Source organism: Primulina tabacum, chromosome 4, assembly GCF_025594145.1.
Source record: "Primulina tabacum isolate GXHZ01 chromosome 4, ASM2559414v2, whole genome shotgun sequence".
In the NCBI taxonomy this organism is placed as follows: domain Eukaryota; kingdom Viridiplantae; phylum Streptophyta; class Magnoliopsida; order Lamiales; family Gesneriaceae; genus Primulina; species Primulina tabacum.
The window spans coordinates 43,310,612-43,332,333 of NC_134553.1; the positions used below are offsets into that span (position 1 = coordinate 43,310,612).

Consider the following 21,722-nt stretch of genomic DNA (forward strand, 5'->3'; position numbering starts at 1 on the left):
CTTCCCAGCCTATCTATCTCGAGTCCTAGCATGGCTAGGACTCTTCCCTTGACCCCTCTACGACCTTGGCTAGTCCTGGACGTGAGCCATTACCAAGCCCTAGCCGTAGGACCTCAACAACCGAACCCTTGTCTCCCATGACAGCAAAGTGCTTCTCGATTGTGTTCAAATCTTGTGGCCGTGTGTTTGTGTGGTTCTAGGACTCTTTAAATTCGTGTACACCAATACCATAACACTACCTAATCATGGCAGCCCCTTTATGCACGTAAACAATACAATTCGGATCAAAGTTTCTGCTTGAAATTGCAAGACACATGCAAAACGAAAATTATTCAAAAAGTGTCACTTGTTTTGCAACTTTTTATGCATAAAAATAAAATATAATATGATGTGCTGATGGTTTGAAAGAAGAATAGGCGTGCCTTTGCGTAATTTACGCACGAACAACCGTTGACGTCGAAGAACGGAGGGACACCTTGGCTTGCTTCCACTTGAACCCTTCGAGAATCCTTTGGATGGTATGTGTATGTGCCGTGTGTGTGTATGAGAGGGGTGGGGAGAGTTTCAGATTTTTAAAAGGGGTGGGTGGCCGATCCTTTTCATGCTAGGGTAGGGTTTTAACATATTAAATACCTAAATATACTAATTAGTTTACTAACTAGGCCTTAGGCCTATTAAACCATTAACTTAGGCCCATTAGTCTAATTAGGATTTAATTAAAATATTATCAAAGTTTTTTGGTTAAATAAATTTGTGAATTTATTAGTCGGGTTGCCAAAAAGTTTGCATTTTTGTTGAAAAACCAACACCGATAAAATTTACGTACCGGCGTATAAAATCACCTCAAAACTCTTATTTTCAAAAATAAGAAAAACTCACAATCATATTTTAAATAATCAAAAATAATTATTTAATAAAAACATTTTTCGTTATTCAGCCCTCGGTCTCCGTTCTTCGATCGCAACTTGATTAATCCTTAAAAAAAATACAATTTTATGCATAATGACAACAAAATCCTATTTAACATATAATCATGCATGTTACATAATCAATTAAGCAATTAAAATAATTTAATTAACCATTTTTTTCAGAATTCCTAGATTTGCATGCCATTGGATTACGTCGTCTTAATTTTGGACCTTATATCGTGAATAGCAGATAAAGATGGTGGCAATGCCAGTCGATAGGCAAGATCCCCAACTCGATCAAGGATCTCGTATGGACCAACATATCGAGGAGATAACTTCCCTCGCATCCCAAATCGAACAGTGCCTCTAAAGGGATATATTTTCAAAAACACTTTATCACCTTTCTGGAATTTTAAGGGTCGTCTTCGTTTATTCGCATAACTCGTTTGACGATCTTGAGCAGCTTTCATCCGCTGTCGAATCAACTGAATCTTATCATTCATTTCATGTATCATTTCAGGTCCAGTCATTTGTCTTTCACCAATTTCATCCCAGAATAACGGTGATCTACATCGTCTCCCATATAGGGCTTCAAACGGTGTCATACCAATACCCGTTTGAAAGCTATTATTGTAAGAAAATTCCACTAATGGTAAGGCATCTTGCCATCCCATTTTGAAATCCATCACAATCGCACGTAACATATCCTCTAACGTTTGAATTTTACGCTCAGTTTGTCCATCAGTTTGAGGATGATAAGCAGTACTCATAGGCCAAACGCGTACCCATCGCTTCTTGAAAACTACCCCAGAATTTAGAAGAAAATCTGGGATAACGATCAGATACAATTGGGACTGGTACACCGTGCTGTCTCACAATATTCTCGATGTATAAACGGGCCATTCTCGTATAAGGATAAGTCCGTTCATACGGAATGAAATGCGCAGATTTCGAAAGCCGGTCAATGATAACCCAAATAGCATCACAGCCCTTGGGCGAACGAGGTAAATGAGTCACAAAGTCCATAGCAATGTGTTCCCAATTCCATTTCGGGATTTCAAGACTATGGATTAATCCTCCCGATTTCATTCTCTCGGCTTTCACTTGATGGCAGATAAGACATTTCGAAATAAATTTAGCGATGTCCTTCTTCATACGTCTCCACCAGAATTGAGGTCTCAATGTCAAATACATTTTTCGACCTCCAGAGTGAATACTGTATTTGATACAATGTGCTTCACGAAGAAGGGCAGATTTCAAATCAGAATCATCAGGAACTACCAGTCGACCGTTGAGTCATAAAGAACCATCAGAAGAAATCTGGAATCCAGACTGATGTCCTGCAGTTACAAGTTCTTTTGACTTCTAAATCTGAGCATCACTTCGTTGGGCCTTTCGAATTTTAGATATCAAGTTCGGCTCAATTTGCAATGCTGAGACAGTGACAAAATTCCAATTGAGTGAAAAGTCCAGCCAGAAGTACATATATCCTCGTGTACTTGGGCGACACAAACAGATGCTAACACAGAATCATGCACCTTACGACTAAGGGCATCCGCAGTAACATTCACCGATCCAGGGTGATATTGAATCTCACAATCGAAGTCTTTTAGGAGATCCATCCACCCGCGTTGCCTCATATACAAATCAGATTGAGAAAAGAGATACTTCAGACTCTTATGGTCCGAATAAATAACAATCTTTTCTCCGTATAAACTAATGGCGCCAAATCTTCAGTGCAAACACAATGGCGGCCAATTCAAGATCATGAACAGGATAACGAGTTTCATGAGATTTTAATTGACGAGACGCATAAGCAACTACTTTGCCATGTTGCATCAGAACACAGCCCAAACCTTTACCAGATGCATCTGTACACACCACAAATCCTCCGGTACCTGAGGGAATGGTAAGCACAGGTGTTGTGGTCAATCTCGTCTTCAATTTAAGAAAACTAGCTTCACATTCATCTGACCAAATGAATCTCTGATTTTTCTGTGTCAGTTGAGTAATAGGTTTAGCTATTTTCTAAAATCCTTCAATAAAGCGACGATAATAACCAGCCAAACCCATGAAGCTACGGATCTCAGGAACATTCGTAGGTCTCGGCCAATTCAATACAGCTTCGACCTTAGCAGGATCAACAGATATGCCATGTCTCGAAATAACATGGCCCAAAAATACTAATTTGTCCATCCAGAATTCACATTTGGACAATTTAGCATATAAATGTCTGTTGCGAAGAGTTTGAAATATCAGTCTCAAATGTTCAATATGATCCTTTTTCGATTTCGAATAGACAAGAATATCATCAATAAAAACAATAACGAATCGGTCAAGATAATCTCAAAAGACACGATTCTCACTTTCATCGTCATGATATACATCATATATGATATCACATGATAATTTCATGAATTATCGATAATCAACATAAGATTTACGATAATACAATACACGGTCCTTACAGGAACAAAACCCCTCAATCAATTTTTACTTTTGAGCGGCGGAAGACGGCGATTTTAGTAGTGAAAGAGACGACGTTTTTCGACGGGTTCTCAGGAGTCATGATTTTACCTAGCAAGAGTGGTATCAATTGATAACTCTCATCATGGGCTTTTCCAAATATGTATTTATTTAAATTTTACGATCACCGGTGCGATCACAATCTTCGGTCAAAGTGGCGGCTGTGGTTTGAAGATTTTGGGCAGAAAGTTACGGTTGAGGGGAGAGAAGATTCATCTAATGATGATGATTATCTTTCATGTAATATATATTTATATATATATATGTATGTATATATATATATATCAAAACACACAACATACCTTATACAACATAGTCAATCATCTACCATTGATAGTACATAGGAAAGTCAGAGTACATGGAATAATTTGTGACAATTTCAAACAAGTGAGGCCATTCTTGACGCATTTTAGCATCCAGCTCCCATGTAGCCTCTTCAGTCCCATGTCTAATCCATTGTACCATAACCAGTGGAATCGTCTTATTTCGAAGTTGTTTATACATTCGATCAAGAATCTGTACAGGATACTCAACATAGCTAAGAGAACTGTCCAGCTCCACATCCTCGGGTCTTAGAACATAAGATGGATCCGGCTCATACTTCTGCAGCATAGATAAATGAAACACATAATGTATAGCAGACAAACTCTGCGCAAGTCCAATCTATAAGCCAATAAGCCGATCCTCTCAACAATAGTATACGATCCAATATAATGTTGAGCTAACTTCCCTTTTCGCCCAAATCTCATCGTGCCACGAAAACGGTGACACTTTCAAGAAAACTTGATCACCAACCTGAAATTCCAAGGGTCTACGTCTTTTATTCGCATAGCTAGCTTGACGATTCTGAGATGATTTCATTCTTTTTTCTAATCAAATTAATCTTTTCATTTATTTCTTCAACAAACTCAGGTTGTACCAATGGTTTTTCTCCAACCTCATTCCAACATACGGGCGATCTACACCTTCTACCATACAAAGCTTCGAATGGTGCCATCCCAATAGTTGTTTGAAAATTATTATTATAGGAGAATTCAACCAATGGTAAAGATTCTTGCCAGTTTCCACCAAAATCCATTACCACGGATCGTAACATATCTTCCAAAGTTTGTATAGTTCTCTCTGTCTGACCATCTGTTTGGGGATGATAAGTTGTACTCATTGACAACTTAGTACCGAAAGCGTTTTGAAGATTACTCCAAAACTTGGAAGCAAATCTTGGAACTCGGTCAGATACAATAGATATGGGAACTCCATGCAAACGAATAACATTATCCACATATAATCGTGCCATTTTATTATAAGCATAAGTACGATCGTATGGAATAAAGTGTGTTGATTTAGACAATCTGTCGAATATCACCCAGATTGCATCACAACCTCTGTTTGATCTGGGCAAGTGAGTCACGAAATCTATTGCAATATGTTCTCAGTTCCATTGTGGTATTTCTAAACTCTATAACATACCTCCATGTTTCATTCTCTCGGCTTTAACCTGTTGGCATGTCAAACATTTCGCTACAAATTCTGAAATATCTCTCTTCATTGCATCCCACCAGAAATATGGCTTCAATATGTGGCACATTCTATGAGTACCAAGATGAACACTATGACGGCTGCAATGCGCCTCTTGAATCAATGCTTCTCTCAATCCCATGACATTTGGTACCACCAACCTGTTATTCATTCGTAAACAACCATCTGATGAGATATTTTATTTATCTGGGTTACCAGAAAAAACCAAGTCTTTCGATTTCTGAACCTGTGGATCATTCTTTTGAGCTTTCTTGATCTTTGAAATGATCTTCGGCTCAAATTCTAAAGCAGAAACAATAAAATGATTTCCTTTCGCTGAAAATTCCATCAAGAAATACATAAATCATGATAATTCTGCCAGACATTGATAGATGCTATCATAACATCCTGATACTTCCGACTTAATGCATCTGCAACCTGATTCATTCTTCATGGCCGATACTATATTTCACAGTCAAAATCTTTCAGTAAATCTAACCATCGTTTCTGCCTCATATTCATTTCTGATTGAGTAAACAGATATTTCAAACTCTTATGATCTGAGTAGATAATAAACTGTTCACCATATAAATAATGTCGCCAAACTTTTAAAGCAAAACAATGGCTGCTAGTTCAAGATCATGAACTAGATATTGGGATTCGTGTGTTTTCAATTTCCTTGAGGCATAGGCAATAACATTTCCATGCCTGCATTAGAACACATCCCAAACCTTTCGATGATGCATCAGTACAAACCACAAATCCACCTAATCCAGATGGCAATGACATCACTGGTGTTGTTCTCAACTTCTCTTTCAATTTAAGAAAACTATTCTCGCATTCATCTGACCAAATAAATCTTGCATCTTTCTTGGTCAGTTGGGTAATAGGTCAGGCAATCGGTAAAAATCCTTCAATGAATCGTCTGTAATACCCGGCTAAACCCATTAAACTTAGAATCTCCGGTATATTGGTTGGTATAGACCAATTCAGGACTGCTTCAACTTTACTCGGATCTACGGATATACCTTGGGCTGATATCACGTGACCCAAAAATATCACGATATCCATACAAAATTAACACTTCGACAACTTAGCATACAATTGAGAATCTCGAAGTGTTTGAAGAACCAATCGTAAATGTTCTTTATGTTCCCGCTTTGATCTCGAATACACCAGTATATCAACAATAAAGACAATAACAAACTTATCCAAAAAATTTCTGAGTACTCTATTCATGAAATCCATAAACACTGCTGGTGCATTTGTTAAACCAAACAGCATTACTAGGAATTCATAATGCCCATATCTAGTTCTAAAAGTTGTTTTGGGAACATTTTCTTCTCTTACCCGAAGTTGATGGTATCCTGATCGAAGATCAATCTTCGAATAAACAAAATTTCCTTGAAGCTGATCAAAAAAGTAATCAATTCTAGGCAGAGGGTATTTATTTTTAACAGTGACTCGATTGAGCTACTTATAATCAATGCACATTCTCATGGAACCATCTTTCTTCTCTACGAACAGTTTAGGTACTCCCCAAGGTGACATACTAGGGTGTATATAACCTTTTTTGGGTAAGTCCTGCAACTGCTCTTTCAATTCTTTTAGTTCTGCAGGAGCCATTCAGTACGGCGCTCTAGAGATCGGCGCAGTACGCAGCATCGGCGCAGTACGCGGCATCAAGTCGATGCTAAAATAGATTTCTCTCTGCGGCGGAAAGCCTGGTATTTCTTCAGGAAAGACATCGAGGAATTCTTTTGCTACTGGGATATCAGATAATTTCGGTTCTTTCTATGTAGCATCCACAACATAAACCATATATCCCTCATTTCCTAAAGATAATAATCTAAACATCTCCATCGCTGAGAGTAATGGTATCTTAGCATGTGATCCTCGACCATAAAAATTCCATTTGCTACCATAGTATGGCCTAAATCGTACTACACCATGAAAACAGTCTACACTGGCTCGATAACATGGAAAATGTGTCCATACCAATGATAAAATCAAAATCATGCATCAGTAATACAATCAAGTTTGTGATCATAATGCTATCATCGAAATGCAACACACCATCTAATACAATTTGCCCAGATTGAATAAATCGACCAACTGGCGTAGACATAGATACAGTTTCATGGAATATTGTAGTCCAAAGTTCATATTCATCAACATAATCAGATGCAATGAATGAATGAGAGGCTCCAGTATCAAATAAAACTCGTGCAATATGATCGTAAATAAGGCAAGTACCCGCGACCACCCCGCTTGGAGCCTCTCTAGCTTGATTCCTCAGTCAAAGCGTACACTCTAGCTTGTTAGGGACCCTGAAAAGACTGTGGCACATTACCCCTGACCTATGGGTAACTAAACTGCTGGTAGGACGGTGCATGAGCAAATGGTCGCTGAGATGAGCCATCTGGAAAGCTGCCTCTGGCATGAGGCAACTATTGTTGTTGCATCTGTCTCTGTGCCCGGCTCGGACAACCTCTGGCACAATGCCCTGGCTGACAACAACTACGACATGACCCATGTACTCCGCCACATTGCGCAGTAGGGTGTCTGCCCCCACATCTATCACAGAAATTCATGGGGTATTGTCCACCTGTCGCACTTTGTGAACTGCTCGAACTAGAGGAGCTGGACTGATATTTCTTTTTAAATTGTTTTCATTTTGGTTTGAAATGTCTCTGCTTTTGCTGTTGGAATGACTGCTGAGGTGAAATGGATGGTGTATTTGCTGAAAAATATGAACTACCACTAGGTATCGGTGGAGCATGTGGTTGTTTTCTTCGTCTCAACCCCGCCTTAATTCCAATCGCCTTGTCCACAGCTTCTGCATAATTTGTAGGCGACCCAGCCATAACCATAGCATGTTTTTGAAAGTCCAGTCCTTCCAAAAATTTTGAAATTTTTCCTTTTTAACTGACTAGCCACGTGTGGTACATAAGTGAGAAAAGCATAAAGTTGTCGAGCATATTCTTCTGCAAACATATTGCCCTGAACTAGTCGATGAAATTCTGATTCTCTGGCTGAGTAGTAGGATGGTGGAGCATATTCTTGGAGAAATTTAGCACGAAACACCTCCCAAGTGATCTGATTACATGTTTGCTGCAGTACATTTGTAGTAGCCTCCCACCAACGCTGTAAAGTCCAAAAATTTAATCCACGTAACCTGAATGCATGCAATCTAGGATTTTTATTTTTAAATAATGTGTTTAATTATTTTTATGCATTTTATGCATAATTCATGCATGATAGGATTTAATTCATGAAATTTTAAAAGTTCATGCATTAGGGTTTCTAGATGCATTTCACGCTCGAACGAGGAATGGAGACCGGAGAATTTTCAGGAAAATTTTTTTATTACATGATTAATTTTTATTAATTAATATAAGGTGTTTATAAGGGTATTTTTCAAAAATGGGATTTTATTGAGTATTTTTTCCTGCAGGATTTTATTTTTAATGGTACACAAATTTTATCGAATCGGAGGACTTCTTGAGGGTTCGGCTAATATTTTCAAGAACTTTCCAATGCGTAATATTTTTCGAGAGTGTGTTTGGATTTAATGGGCCTACTTTTAAGCTTGTTTGGCTTAAAACCCTTTTCAAACCCTTAATTAACAATTAGGGCCCATTAATTAATTGTTTAACCATTTAAAAATTATATAATAAACCCTTAACCTAATCCCTCCCCAACAGCCGACACCCCCATTCATATTCCTTACCCTCGGTTTCAGTAGAACACCAGCTGAAGGCCACTGTTTTTGGCTTGTTCTTGCATCCAAGACTCTCCGGCGCTCCTCTCTTCATTCTTCTCGCGTTTTTACATCATAAGGCACGCATTGTATCATTTTTTTTGCATCACACTCGTTTTATATGATGTTGAATGAGTTTGTGCATGAAACTTCTGATCCAATCATGTGTGTGTGAGTTTTTTTTGTTTGTATGTGGATAATGCATTTTGTGCTACAACTCTCACGTTTTCTTCGATCTGTGCAAGGGCTGATGTTTTTCTCGTTGGTTTAGGGACTGACCATGATGGCAATAGGCTGCCTTGAGGAGTGGAGCTGAGGCTGTGGTTGTGGGTTGAAGGGCCGAGAGGGTAGGCTGCTGTGTAGGGTGTGGTTGAGGGAAATAAGGTTTTTTTTTTCACATTTTTTATTTTTTTTTGTAGGGAAATAAGGTTAACGGTTGGAGCCGACGATGCAAGAGGCGATCCAAGGCTTGAACCAGGATGTGTGGAGTCTGATTCAAGGCTGAGGACGGCTCGAACACGGCTGGATCCATCGCTGAAACTGAACGAGCATGGGTTAGGATTGGTGGCCGCGAGTTGTGGTCCATGGAGGCTAGGGAGAAATCGTGACATACAGCGTGCATGGGGCTGGTCCCGTGGGTCTGGTAGGTCCCATAGGGTCTGGTCTAGGAGTAGGATGGCTGGACTCATGACGAATGCGAGCTGGTGCGAGCCTAGGAGTGCTAGAAGTCGAGTGGTGCTTGGACGGGAAGAGATGGGAATAGCCGATGATGTCCAGCAGCTTTGTGACCCATTCAGAAATGTTTTAGGGTTGAGTCTTGATGATTTTAGGACCTTTTAAGTGTTTTTGAGGTGTGGTAAAAGTTTTGGAACAAATTTGGTTAAGTTTCGAGTCGATTCGGGTTAAAACCTAGACCCTAATCCAAGTTTTAAGACAAATCGGTTAAATTCTAAATTTGCCTCGGGTTTACGTCTAGGAATGTTTATAAAAATTTTTGGGACATTTTAAGGATTTTGGTAAGCTCCGGGTCAATTTTAGAGGTCCAGGGGTGAAATGGTAATTTTTGATTCCGAGGGAAAAATAGTCATTTTGCACCCGGGGTGAGATTTTGGTCTTGGCAGCGCCCTGAGCACAAATTTATGAAATTTTAAATTTTTATGCATCATGATTCACGATTTTTAAGATTTTACGAAAATATACGTTGCATGCTTGAATTTAAAGAAAATTTGCATTTGTGCATGATATTTATAAGTGATGGAAATGATAATGATTTCAATGATGGAAATTAGTTGTGACTATCGAAATATATGTAAATGTTTAAGATGTATATGTAAATGCTGATGATGAGGCCTATGCACAGTTGATAGGTAATCTTGTCACTGATGTCCAACAGCCGCCGGGTACCACGGTTCTCTGTATGATGAATCCATCGTAAATGATGATGTACGATAGTCACCTCTAATTAACCGAATGATGAACGATGAACGATGATTAACGATGAGCTATTTTGACACGTCATGATTGCATATGACACGTTTATGTTAAGCTTTTAAAGTACATGAAAGATATGTTGAATATGATATTTTTCACTGTTGTGTGCTATGTATAGGTATTTGTTATTTATGGTACAGGTGTGTTGAGTCTTTAGACTCATTAGGCGTGTGTGATGCAAGTGAGTTCGATGTCGAGGAGACTGGAGGTGCTGGACTCTGAGTCAACGGACTTGGTGGGCGACACGTCCCGAGGACCTTATGATTTTTCCGCAAATTTACGATTTTACGTTTTGCAGAGGATATGAGGATTTTATATAATGTTCTATTTTACTGTTGGATGTTATGATTTTACTCATATCTTTTACTCCGTTATATTTTTATTGGTAACTGCTTATGATGATTTTTACAAGATGTTTTAAAATAGGATTGCATGCATGAGATTTATTTAAATGTTTATTTTCAAAATGAGAGCTTTTAAAAAAAATATTTCCACACTTTAAAAACGATAGACGTTACAAATGCTGTGCACGAACTCGTAGTTGGAGAACTGTCATAGTTAACCTTCTATCAGAATCATAATATATTGTGTTAAATATGAATTCCATGTGTTTCAGCCATCCTTCTGCTCGATCACTGCCTTCATTTCCAAAGAATTTCGCAGAATGCATATTCTGAAATCGAGCTACAGCCAATTCCATTTCATCAACTCTTTGCACCAGCTGTTCTACCTCTGCACCAGCTTTAGCGGCTAGCTCTACATCAGCTTTAGCGGTTAGAACCGACAATGCTCGATAATACCATAATACAATCCTCCAAATATATATATATATATATATATATATATATATATATATATATTATCTGGGAGACAACAACACCAAGCAGTACTTAAATAAAACTGAGCATACTCTCAAGGAGCTCTGGTACTTCCTGAGGCTTCCTCTCGAGCGCCTGAGGTCGAACCACATGTACCACATGTCATGTCCACACACAAAACACACGAGAACCTCCTCTCGGGGGTCAGAAACCTCAATACGAGACATCAAGAAACCACGATACATGACATAGAAATGCAATGATGTCATGCATGAATGCAATGCATATATAGGTGCAAGATATCAGGAATCAAATGATCGATATCAACAATCATACATATGTGCTCGAGCCGGTCCACGACTCAGTGGACCGTGCCTGGAATATGACCCAGCCTCGAAGCCAGCAACTACCTAAACCGGATCGAATCAAGGTAGCCAAACTTCTCCAGGACACCATATCATATCATACATATATAACGGATCTCAACCGAAATATAACTGGATCTCAATAACAGGTAGGCTCAATATGATATGTTCAGTGGTATTGATGTGTTTAACTAAAATAAAATGTGTGTGAACAAAAGAAATATTTTATTTTATTTTATTTTGCACAGCATATAAAATCACATAAATCAACCAATAGCAAATAAATCATACACAGGATCATCAGATGCCTCTATCAGACATCGTGAAAATTCACTGATCTCTACGTACCTCGATTAATTTACCAGTAACTTAAATTCTCTAAAAAGTCCTGGAAATGTCAACTCAAACAAATCACCTTAATATTAATTTAAATGGTCTTATTATCATATAAAAATTCCACAACCATTTAAATTTACTAAAAAATCCAATTTCAACTATTTAGGTATTTTAAATTCCTAAAATTTCAATAATCGACTAAAATGCTTAAAATCAATTATTTCTATTTTAATTCGTCGCAAAATATAATTTTTAGCTTTAAATTACACTAACTAATATTCAAGCGACTACGTAAATTATAGGTTCACCAGATTATACATCCAACTCGCACAATTCTGGAACCTGCAACAATAACCCAATAATTAATTAATAATGATACAATATTTGAGTCGAAATTAAATTAAATTGACATAGACAACAATTCTCACCGATACAGCTTGTACTTCCAATAACAGTCGCTAAAATCGAGCCTAAACCGAAGCTAACCGGCAACAGGCGGCAAACTCGCCGGAGAAGATAACCGGAATTACGCAGAAAACAGAGGGTTCTCGAAAATTTGCAAAAGTGGTACCAAAAGAAATCTTAAGACATAAGGAACAAAACCCCTCAATCAATTTTTACTTTTTAGCGGCGGAAGACGGCGATTTCAGCGGTGAAAGAGGCGGCGTTTTTCGATGGGTTTTCAGGAGTCACGATTTTACATAGCAAGAGTGGTATCAATGGATAAATCTCATCACGGGCTTTCCAAATGTGTATTTATTTTAATTTTTCGATCACCGGTGCGGTCACAATCGGCGGTCAAAAGTGGCGGCGGTGGTTTGAAGATTTTGGGCAGAAAGTTACTGTTGAGAAGAGAGAAGATTCATCTCATGATGATGATTATCTTTCATGTAATATATATAGAGTAGGTCTCTTGTGAGACGGTCTCACGAATCTTTATCTGTGAGATGGGTCAACCCTACCGATATTCACAATAAAAAGTAATACTCTTAGCATAAAAAATAATATTTTTCATTGATGACACAAATAAGAGATCTGTCACACAAAATACGACCCGTGAGACCGTCTCACACAACTTTTTGTCATATATATATATGTATATATATAAATATTATATGTATGTGTTTATCTTTTCTTCTTTTGAGGTTCGAAACTTGACCCGGTCTATTTTATTTCAATTCTTGTGTGCTATATAATTTAAGATGTGTTTTCGGATCGCTGGTAGAACGATATGATGGCCTAAATATGGTCTGAAAAAATGTTGGAGCCAGTTCGAATTGATTTCATTCAAGCTATCTTGTAGTGAAGCCAATTACTCAACATCATCTTCCAATCTCTGGCCCTTACTAAAACTTCTATTTTTGTTTTCAGATTTATGGTGATGATGCCCAGGTTATTATCGTGTCACACCAGGACCTATACCGAAATGCCTAGACCGGCTTGATTACGGCAATTGGGCGAGGTGACTAAGATGGATCTCACGGGCATTACACTTTGGCCGAGGTGGAATGCTCGAAGTCAGGAAGTTAGCAAGCATAAGCACGTGGTGGAGGGTCCAAGACCGAAGCAAGGGAGTTAAGGAATTGCGCTAAAGCCACAGATGAAAGGCGGGGATTAGCTCTGGGAAGGGGTTATTGCCCTGGGAATTAATGCTTTGTCATGAAAATGGAGAGATCAGTTGGCGCTGAAGGGGTTGACTGAATACACAATTATGAGAACGTCAGGCGATGCGCGTGCGACGTAAAGGTGACCTAACAAGATCAAGGAATATACTCTCGCTCTCGGTCATTACATTACATTTACATTTACTAAAATATATAATAAACTCTTTTAATTTTTGTGATTATTATAATAAATTATTTTTTTTATAAAATTGGTGGACCAATATGGTGGAGTACAGATATCATTACAAGAAGATTTCATTTTGTCCACGACATGTGGACCTCGGAACAAAGTCGCTGATGGATTGATCAAAAACTCAATCAATGCTCTATTTATAAAGGGATCTTCAAAAACATAACTCGGGTCGAATTTATGTATGTAAACAAACTGAATCAAATCGAATATATTAGTAATAATTTGACGTTTGAGTTCGATTCAAAATAAGTATATTCGAGTTCGGGTTCGATTCAAAACTCGAAAAATTTGATTTATTTGTCTTGAGTTCGACTCGAAATACTCAAATATATTCACGAGTTTTGATCCGAGATATTCAATAATACTTTCCATCTAACAAATTACTAAACCCAAAAATACTAGATATAAACCAACTTAGACCCCAAGATTCCTTTTGGAAAAGAGAATCTCGGGGTATACTCGCCGTTAGGCCAATGAATCTTTGGTTGGACATGGTCTTAAACGCTTAAGAAAATATATTTTCAATTAATTACTAGTTTTTTTCGTATAGGGGGACTGGATTTGTTTTTACCCCATTATTTGTATTTCTACGTGCAAGAATTTTGTCACCACTTTATGTAAAAGCAAAAATTTATGTGAGACGGTCTCACGGGTCGTATTTTGTGAGAAGTATATTTTATTTTGGTCATCCTAAAAAATATTACTTTTTATGCTAAGAGTATTACTTCTTATTGTTAATATAGATAAGATTGACACGTCTCATAGATAAAAATTCGTGAGATCATCTCACAAAAGCCTTATTTTCATGTAAAATACCTCATAAGTCAATTAACTTGTGACAATATTTCCCCCAAAAACACATGCTCAAGAGTAGACCAAATATTTTGTAGTTAACCGATACTTTTTTGACCAAATAAAGAAAGCCCATCATATTTTATTGACTACACGAAGTAGAGCAAATGACGTGAAAACTTGTGCTCTGGCGGCAAACACCAAAATATTTTCTTCGAATTCCCAAAAACACCCCACGCCGAACGATTAAAGAAAGACTCTCGGGGGCGACGTTTTCTAGGACTTTTGGAAACAAACTCAGGCCCTTTATCGTCATTTCGTTTTTTCCCCCGAGTTAGGGTTTTCCTGGCCATATATAAAAGTCCCTCCACAAATTCTTTTTTCACAATCGCCCCCAATTTCACTCTCCGGTACTCCTGTGCTGGATTCCTCTTCGCTCCCACCATTCCCTACACCTTATTCTTCTACTTCGAGTGCTCTCTCTTCTTTGTTTGTGTACTTTAGATAGGGAGATAGTGGAGTTGGTGTCTTAGTTTCTTGGTTTATCACGTCTTTTCACTAGCTACAAGAGCTTGATCACATGCCATCGTTGTTTGTCTGTTTGTTTGTTGTTAGGCGTATCTTGACCTGGGTATAGCTTCGTTTCAAGCTTAACACTGAGTCGGGGTCTCGGGTTTCCTTCCATTTCACGTGGTGCTGTGATCTTTGTTTGTTTGGTGTGATCGAGAGTTGTTGGGTGAAGATAGCCCCTTTTCAGCCATTGATCGAGTATTTCATCTGGGATTTCGTCAGATCTTTGATTGAGAGCCTGGAAATGGTGGATCTGAGTGATAAAGTAAGTGATCGCGATCATCATTATCACGAGGGTTCTTTCTAGTAATTGATCAGTTTAAGCTAAAATCATTTGATCTTTGTGTCTCATCAGGGATCAGAATCTGAAGAGATGAGTAGCCAAACCCCAACCCCTGATAGATTATCATCAGATAGCTCGAATCTCAAGACCTGTGTTAGCTGCGGCACCTCGAAAACACCACTCTGGAGAGGCGGTCCAGCTGGTCCCAAGGTATGTATGTACATACATACAACAATCCTGTATGCATGTATGTATAGGAGTTTTCTTTTGTTTTGAATATTTTACGTCATCATTCACATTTTTTTGTCGTTTTGCCTGCCTGCAGTCACTGTGCAATGCATGTGGGATCCGTAGCAGAAAGAAGATGAGGGCCCTAATGGGTGTCACAAAAGAGGAGAAGAAAGTCAAGAAATCATCAGCAACTGCCAGAAGTTTCAGCCATCAAACCAGCAGCTGCAACAGTTGTACCGGCAGCAGTGGAGAGAGTACCGGCAAGACTGGGAAGAAATTGTGGGCATTTGGGTTGGATGTGGCTTGGCAGAGACCTAGATCAAACACCAATCAGAGGAGAAAACTGGGAGAAGAAGAGCAAGCTGCTATCCTTTTGATGGCCTTATCTTGTGGCTCTGTTTATGCATAGTGTTTTGTACCAAGTGCAGTAGTAGTTGTACCTTTTTAATTACTTTTGTTGAGCCGCAACACGAAGTAGAGTGATTTTCCAAGTGTACTTTTTGGGGGTTTAGATTAATGAAATTTGTTCCAAATCTGTTTTGGGTTGGATTGGATTGTTCTCTTGTGAAGTGAAGTCTGTGGGAGAAAATATCGATGCTAGATATTTTTGTGGTACAAGATAAGAACCCTCTCGATTATGAATCTTATCTTCTGTATCTTATGGTGATAAATCTGTTGGAAAAGATTGGTACAAAATGGAAGGAAATTGTTCTTGGCCACTAACATTTGATCTTCAATCTTCCCTCCAAAATAAATTTGTTCCTCGTTATCTTGCCACTTATATAAGGATTGAAATTCAAAAATTTGAAATTACAGCAGAATGGTTTTCTTGGTTCCCTCTGAGTAAAGATAGATAATTCAAATGCCTGGCGAACAACCACACCGATAAAGAACCCGATGAGGGTGGGTCCTCTCATTTATTAGAGCTTTTAAAACAAAATATGACCTCATGCTGCTTTATTCTCTCTCGAGTTTCTTTAGATTAGGAAATTTAAGTTTACTTTTTATTTCGATCAAGAAAGGGTTTTATATGTCTTAAATTTGAGAAATGTTTATGTTCCAATTTTCTTTTTTTGTGTGTGCAGAAACTAGTTTATAGATCAAAAGTGTATATATGTACATATATAAATACATTGGATGCAACTAGGAAAAAACTAAGGTATCAAATTGTATACCACTTTCAATCTACAACAAAGAGCGAGGCAGATGAGGTGGAGTTTGGTAGAGAGTATAGTTTATCTATGTTACATGATTTGCAAGTTATTGTGTTAATTCGAAAATTTATTCAATGTCTTATCAAGAGAAATGTTAGCTACAGAATATATCTAGAATTTCAGTTTAATGATCTACAGTCGTTAAACTGTTGCACAATATATCGAACAATGAAGTACATTAAATTTTTGTAAAAACAGTAAACTAAACGACTAAGAAAACACAGTAGAGCAAAAGTTAAAGTAAATCAGATCGAGACCTGTATGAAGTATAGTGTTCTTAAAATAGATTTGTCCCCTCCGGTATGTGCTTCGAGGATCGTCCTGGACGTCTGTTTCTCAGGATACAACGGAACAACCAGCAGTGACTTAGCATGAGACACTACTACGGCGAACTGAAAACTGTACCTTTATTTTATCACCGAAATTTAACGAAGGCCGAATGGAAAAGCTAACAATATTGAATGCAAGAGAATGCTTGAAAAAGATAAGATTTTTTTTATTTGAAAAGAGGAAATGAACACACTGTTTATAAACCTCAAAATGCACACCAAGAGTCATGCAAGATAAATTAACTCAATTAATCTTCTCATTAACTCAAGCATATGAAAAGTCAAAAGTATTCAATTAACTCAAAAATGTGGAAAGTCAAAAGATACTTCTACAATAATGAGCCACAACTAACTCAAGAATGTAGAGAAGCCAAAAGACATTCACACATTCATGATACATTATTTTTATTCAAACTTTAAATTGGATTCAAATTACCAACATAAACTTGTTTAAATTTCAATTTTTTTCCTTGCCATTTCAAAATTTGTACCGATAACTGAACTGAATTTCAAATTATTTCAATTGAAGTCATTTGAAAATTATATGTTTTTAATTTTAAATCCACGTATAAAATTTATAGATTGAGCATGGGAAGAAGGATTTGAAACCGGATTTTAAAATGGTTGCCATTGAGAAAATTTTAAAATCCATTTAGAAATCTTGATATAAATGCTTTAAATGAAAAAGGTCATTTACCTTAAATAAAATCCTAAAGCATCCAATTTTTTATTCATCACTAGTAAAAGATGCACACGCGTTGTATGTGATATTATTATTTTTAATTTGATCAAATAATTCTAAACAATTAACACGAAATTATTTTCAATTTAGAAGAGTTGTTCGATTTAAAAAGAAAATTTGTTTAGATTTTTTCCATGTAAAATATAGAGTGACTTGAGCAGATTTTTAGTAGGGTAAAAAATGTAATTATGAAATTAAATATTTTGACCTCTAAAGTAGTTGCTCTAAGGGTTTTACAATTAATAATATAGTATATATTATAAATTTAAATATTTATTTATTAAATGTCTTTTTTTTAAAAAAAATTTGTTTATTATCAACTTCTTTTGGATAGACAATCGCTTAAAGTTCCATTGGCCTGTATAGTATAGGACCTATCGATGAGTCCAGAGTTGCCCATTTTTTCTGGACCACTAATTTAAGTGCCATAGAGCAAGACATCTAAAATATATATTATATTCTTTTTATTTTTTAAATTGATTTAGTAATAAATCTTTCACTGAAATGGTGACAAGATATATGATACCTCGGGAAATATCTTATATCTGGGCCATCTTCAATCTTAGGAAAGCGGAGCAGCCCCACCCCGTGTTCAGGAGGAACCGTGTTCATGGCTAAGCCCGGGTAGTACAACTAGGACCAGTGCTCTGTATCAAGGTTATTTACTCGGGCACTCCAATACAGATGTGACTTGATCATCATTAGGAGATCTTTCAGCGCACATAGGGATGATGCGACTCGATCAGAGTAAGTATGGGTTGTCAAACTTAATAGTGTCAGTAAGCAGGTCTGGGCAACCATCCATAATGAGTAGCAGCTAAGCACTAAAACAAAGTCATCATTGACTTCCCTCCTATAAATATCAGGTTTTCTTGATATTAATGTATTCAGATATATACTCTTGTGCTAAAAAACATTCACCTTCTTAATATATATCACTTGACTGACTTGATCGTAGGAATGGCTACGTCGAAAAATCTTCTGATGCTTCAGTAACGATCTCTATTATTTTATGTGTACAGATATTTTAAAGCCAAGAAGAACTCTTTCCTAGGCAGAAAACAGTCTGACTCGATGAAATTTTCCACCCCTCTCAAACCCAATTCACCTAGTCCTCACCATTGGCGCAGTTTGTTGGAAATAGGAGAGAAAGACGCCGATAAGCGGATAGACCAGGGAAATATAGAATTGGATTGTACTCTTCTTATTTTTTTTATTTTTTTATTTTCAAACTTCGAGCTTTTATTAATGAAATTTTTCTCTTGCTCGTCTCTATTTTCTCCAATATGTCAACTAATCCAGACTAAAAAAATACCTTGAAAGTTTGCAAGAATTTAAATTTTTTTTCTAAGTGTTGAAAAATAATCGGGTCACTTTTAATAAACACTTACTCCGAGCAAAATGTTAAGACCTTGAGTTTAAATATAGTACCAGGGTCTCATGCCTCCCGGATTTAGATAAAATATTGGGGTCTCGTGCTTCCCGGGTTTAGATATAGTACCTTGCTCATATTTGATAAGAGAAATAACTTCATTGATGTTCGATAATAATTACAACTTAAGCATAATATCTTTTCAGATGAAAAGCATTTCAAGGTCTTTTCAAAGATCGACCATGGTCATCCTCTAAATACAATGCCCAAGAATATTCTTATTAGTCGAGACAACGAGTAGAATTCTAACCCGACTATTTGAGGGAATGATGATACCCCGGGAAATATCACGTACCTGAGCCATCTCCAGCCTGGATTTCAGGTAGCCAGGAAAGTGGAGCAGCCCCACCCCATGTTTAGAAGGAACCGTGCTCATGGCTAAGCTCGGGTAGTAGGAACCTGGGTAGTACAACTAGGAACAGTGTTCTGCATCAAGGTTATTTGTCCGGGCACTCCAGTATAGGTGTCATGTCTTAACTCACAGGTATGAGGCATCACGACTTGATCATCTTTAGGAGGTCTTTCGACGCACATAGGGATGATGTGACTCTATCAGAGTAAGTATGGCTTGTCAGACTTAACAGTGTCAGTAAACAGGGAATGAGAAACTATCCATCATGAGTAGCAGCTGGGCACTGAAAACAAAGTTATCATTGACTTCCCTCCTAAAAATATCATATTTTCTTGATATTAATGCATTCAGATATATACCCTTGTGCTAAAAAACATTCACCCTCTCAATATAGATCACTTTACTGACTTAAGCGTCAGAGTGGCTACGCCGAAAAACCTTCTTGCGCCCGACTAATGATCTCTGTTATTTTAAGTGTGTAGATACTTTAAACCCAAGAAGAACCTTTTTCTGGCATAAAACAGTCCGACTCGGTGAAATTGCCCACTCCTCTGAAACTCAATTCACCCGATCATCATCAGTATATTATTTAAAAAATATGATATTATGAAAGATTATTAAATAATATTTTTTAAATTACAGCTTATCATGCATATATATTTATGCGCTTGGTATACTAGTAGTATTAGGAAAATTTAGGTTTATTTTTATGACTAACAAGCAGCCCAATCGAAATGAATATTACTAAACTGATACATGCGAATAAAGACCTTATTAAGTGGAAAATTGATTATAAAAATAAACTGATCAAAACAACTTTTATTCAAGCCAACTGGTGAACCTATTCAAGCAAATCAATCAGGCTCGACAAAAAACATTTCTTGAAATTATCAGTTTAATATGTTAAGAATCAGGACCTAGCTGATTTTTTGGATAAATTTTTCTGTACTGATACAATCTCTGATTACCTATAAATACCAGAATTTCGCAAGCACTGCACATATTGTATGATTGTCAGAAAGGACAATTACATGGTAAAACGACGTGAACAACGGCTTCCTCTTTTGCAACGGTAATCATATTTCATTTTGCTAACCATTGGACCGAAGCATATAAATAGAGGAAGTGAGCAATCAGTCTCAAGCTCTCTCGACCTTCAAAGTTATCTATTACTCTCAAACTATCAAGAGCCAAACTGATCAAGATTTTCAGAAACACACACTTAAGAGTTAATATCAGATCAACAAGGATATTTTGTGCATAGAGTTTCATTCTAAAATACTTGTAATCTGACAGTAAAAGTTTATTGAACAAGTTTTTTAAGTTTGTGAGATACTAAAAGTTTCTGTTAGGCAATAGTAAGACCCACTGAATTGAGTTATTACAAAGTTTTGTAATTTCCATCGTCTTATTGTGAATACTTTTCGTGAGGAATAAGAGGTGACAGAAGGGTTAGTCAAGTCCCCAACATCTAAAATCAAACTTATGCAATATACATTTCAATTACCCTACTTTTAGCTTTCATTTTGTGGGACTCTTAACTCTTAATCGTTATTAAAATATTATTTGATTAGACTTCATTAATCATAACGAAAACCCAAACCCTAGGAAATTTTCCTGCTATATTATCCCGAATTTTGGCTTGGTTAATGCTCATTCTTGTTTTAAATATTTCTCATTTCTGTTGATATAGCTGAAATAGATAAACTGTATATCCATTAATACCAAACTTAGATTTACCTTTGTCATTACTATGCGCGATAAACAAGTGGGTAATCTTCAAAATTCAATACGATGAACAATCTCGGGAAATCTATGCGTAAGAAAATTGTATGAGTAATTTACCTAATAATTTGCTACAACTTAACAAATCTAGATTTCAGTCGAACTTTAATATTACATCAAAATTTCAAAGGAAAGAGTCAGATAACATATGCTAGTAAATCATATTATATTACATATCGAATTACACGTAATTTTATGCAATAAAATAGGTTCAATGATGATTTTGTAAAATCTTAAATATAGTAAAGAGCTTAAACTAATTTTTTATGAAAGATGGAGTAAATTCTAAATAAAATTAAGATATGAGGATTTAAAAAAAATTCTTATTTTAAATTGTGGTTGCACACATTGGCTTTCTTCCCTCACAAAAATATAAATAAATAACTAAACATGAAAAATAGAAAAAGATCCTT

General features: G+C 36.8%; 1 protein-coding gene across 1 annotated transcript; it reads left to right on the top strand.

Annotated features, from left to right (window-relative positions):
• The first annotated feature begins 14,504 nt into the window (after positions 1-14,504).
• On the top strand, positions 14,505-15,990 carry LOC142543317 (GATA transcription factor 15-like). The gene is made up of 3 exons (XM_075650508.1): positions 14,505-15,206; positions 15,297-15,434; positions 15,550-15,990. The coding sequence occupies exons 1-3, from the start codon at positions 15,186-15,188 to the stop codon at positions 15,862-15,864; spliced, it is 474 nt and encodes a 157-aa protein (XP_075506623.1). The 5' UTR covers positions 14,505-15,185; the 3' UTR covers positions 15,865-15,990.
• Positions 15,991-21,722: the final 5,732 nt, after the last annotated feature.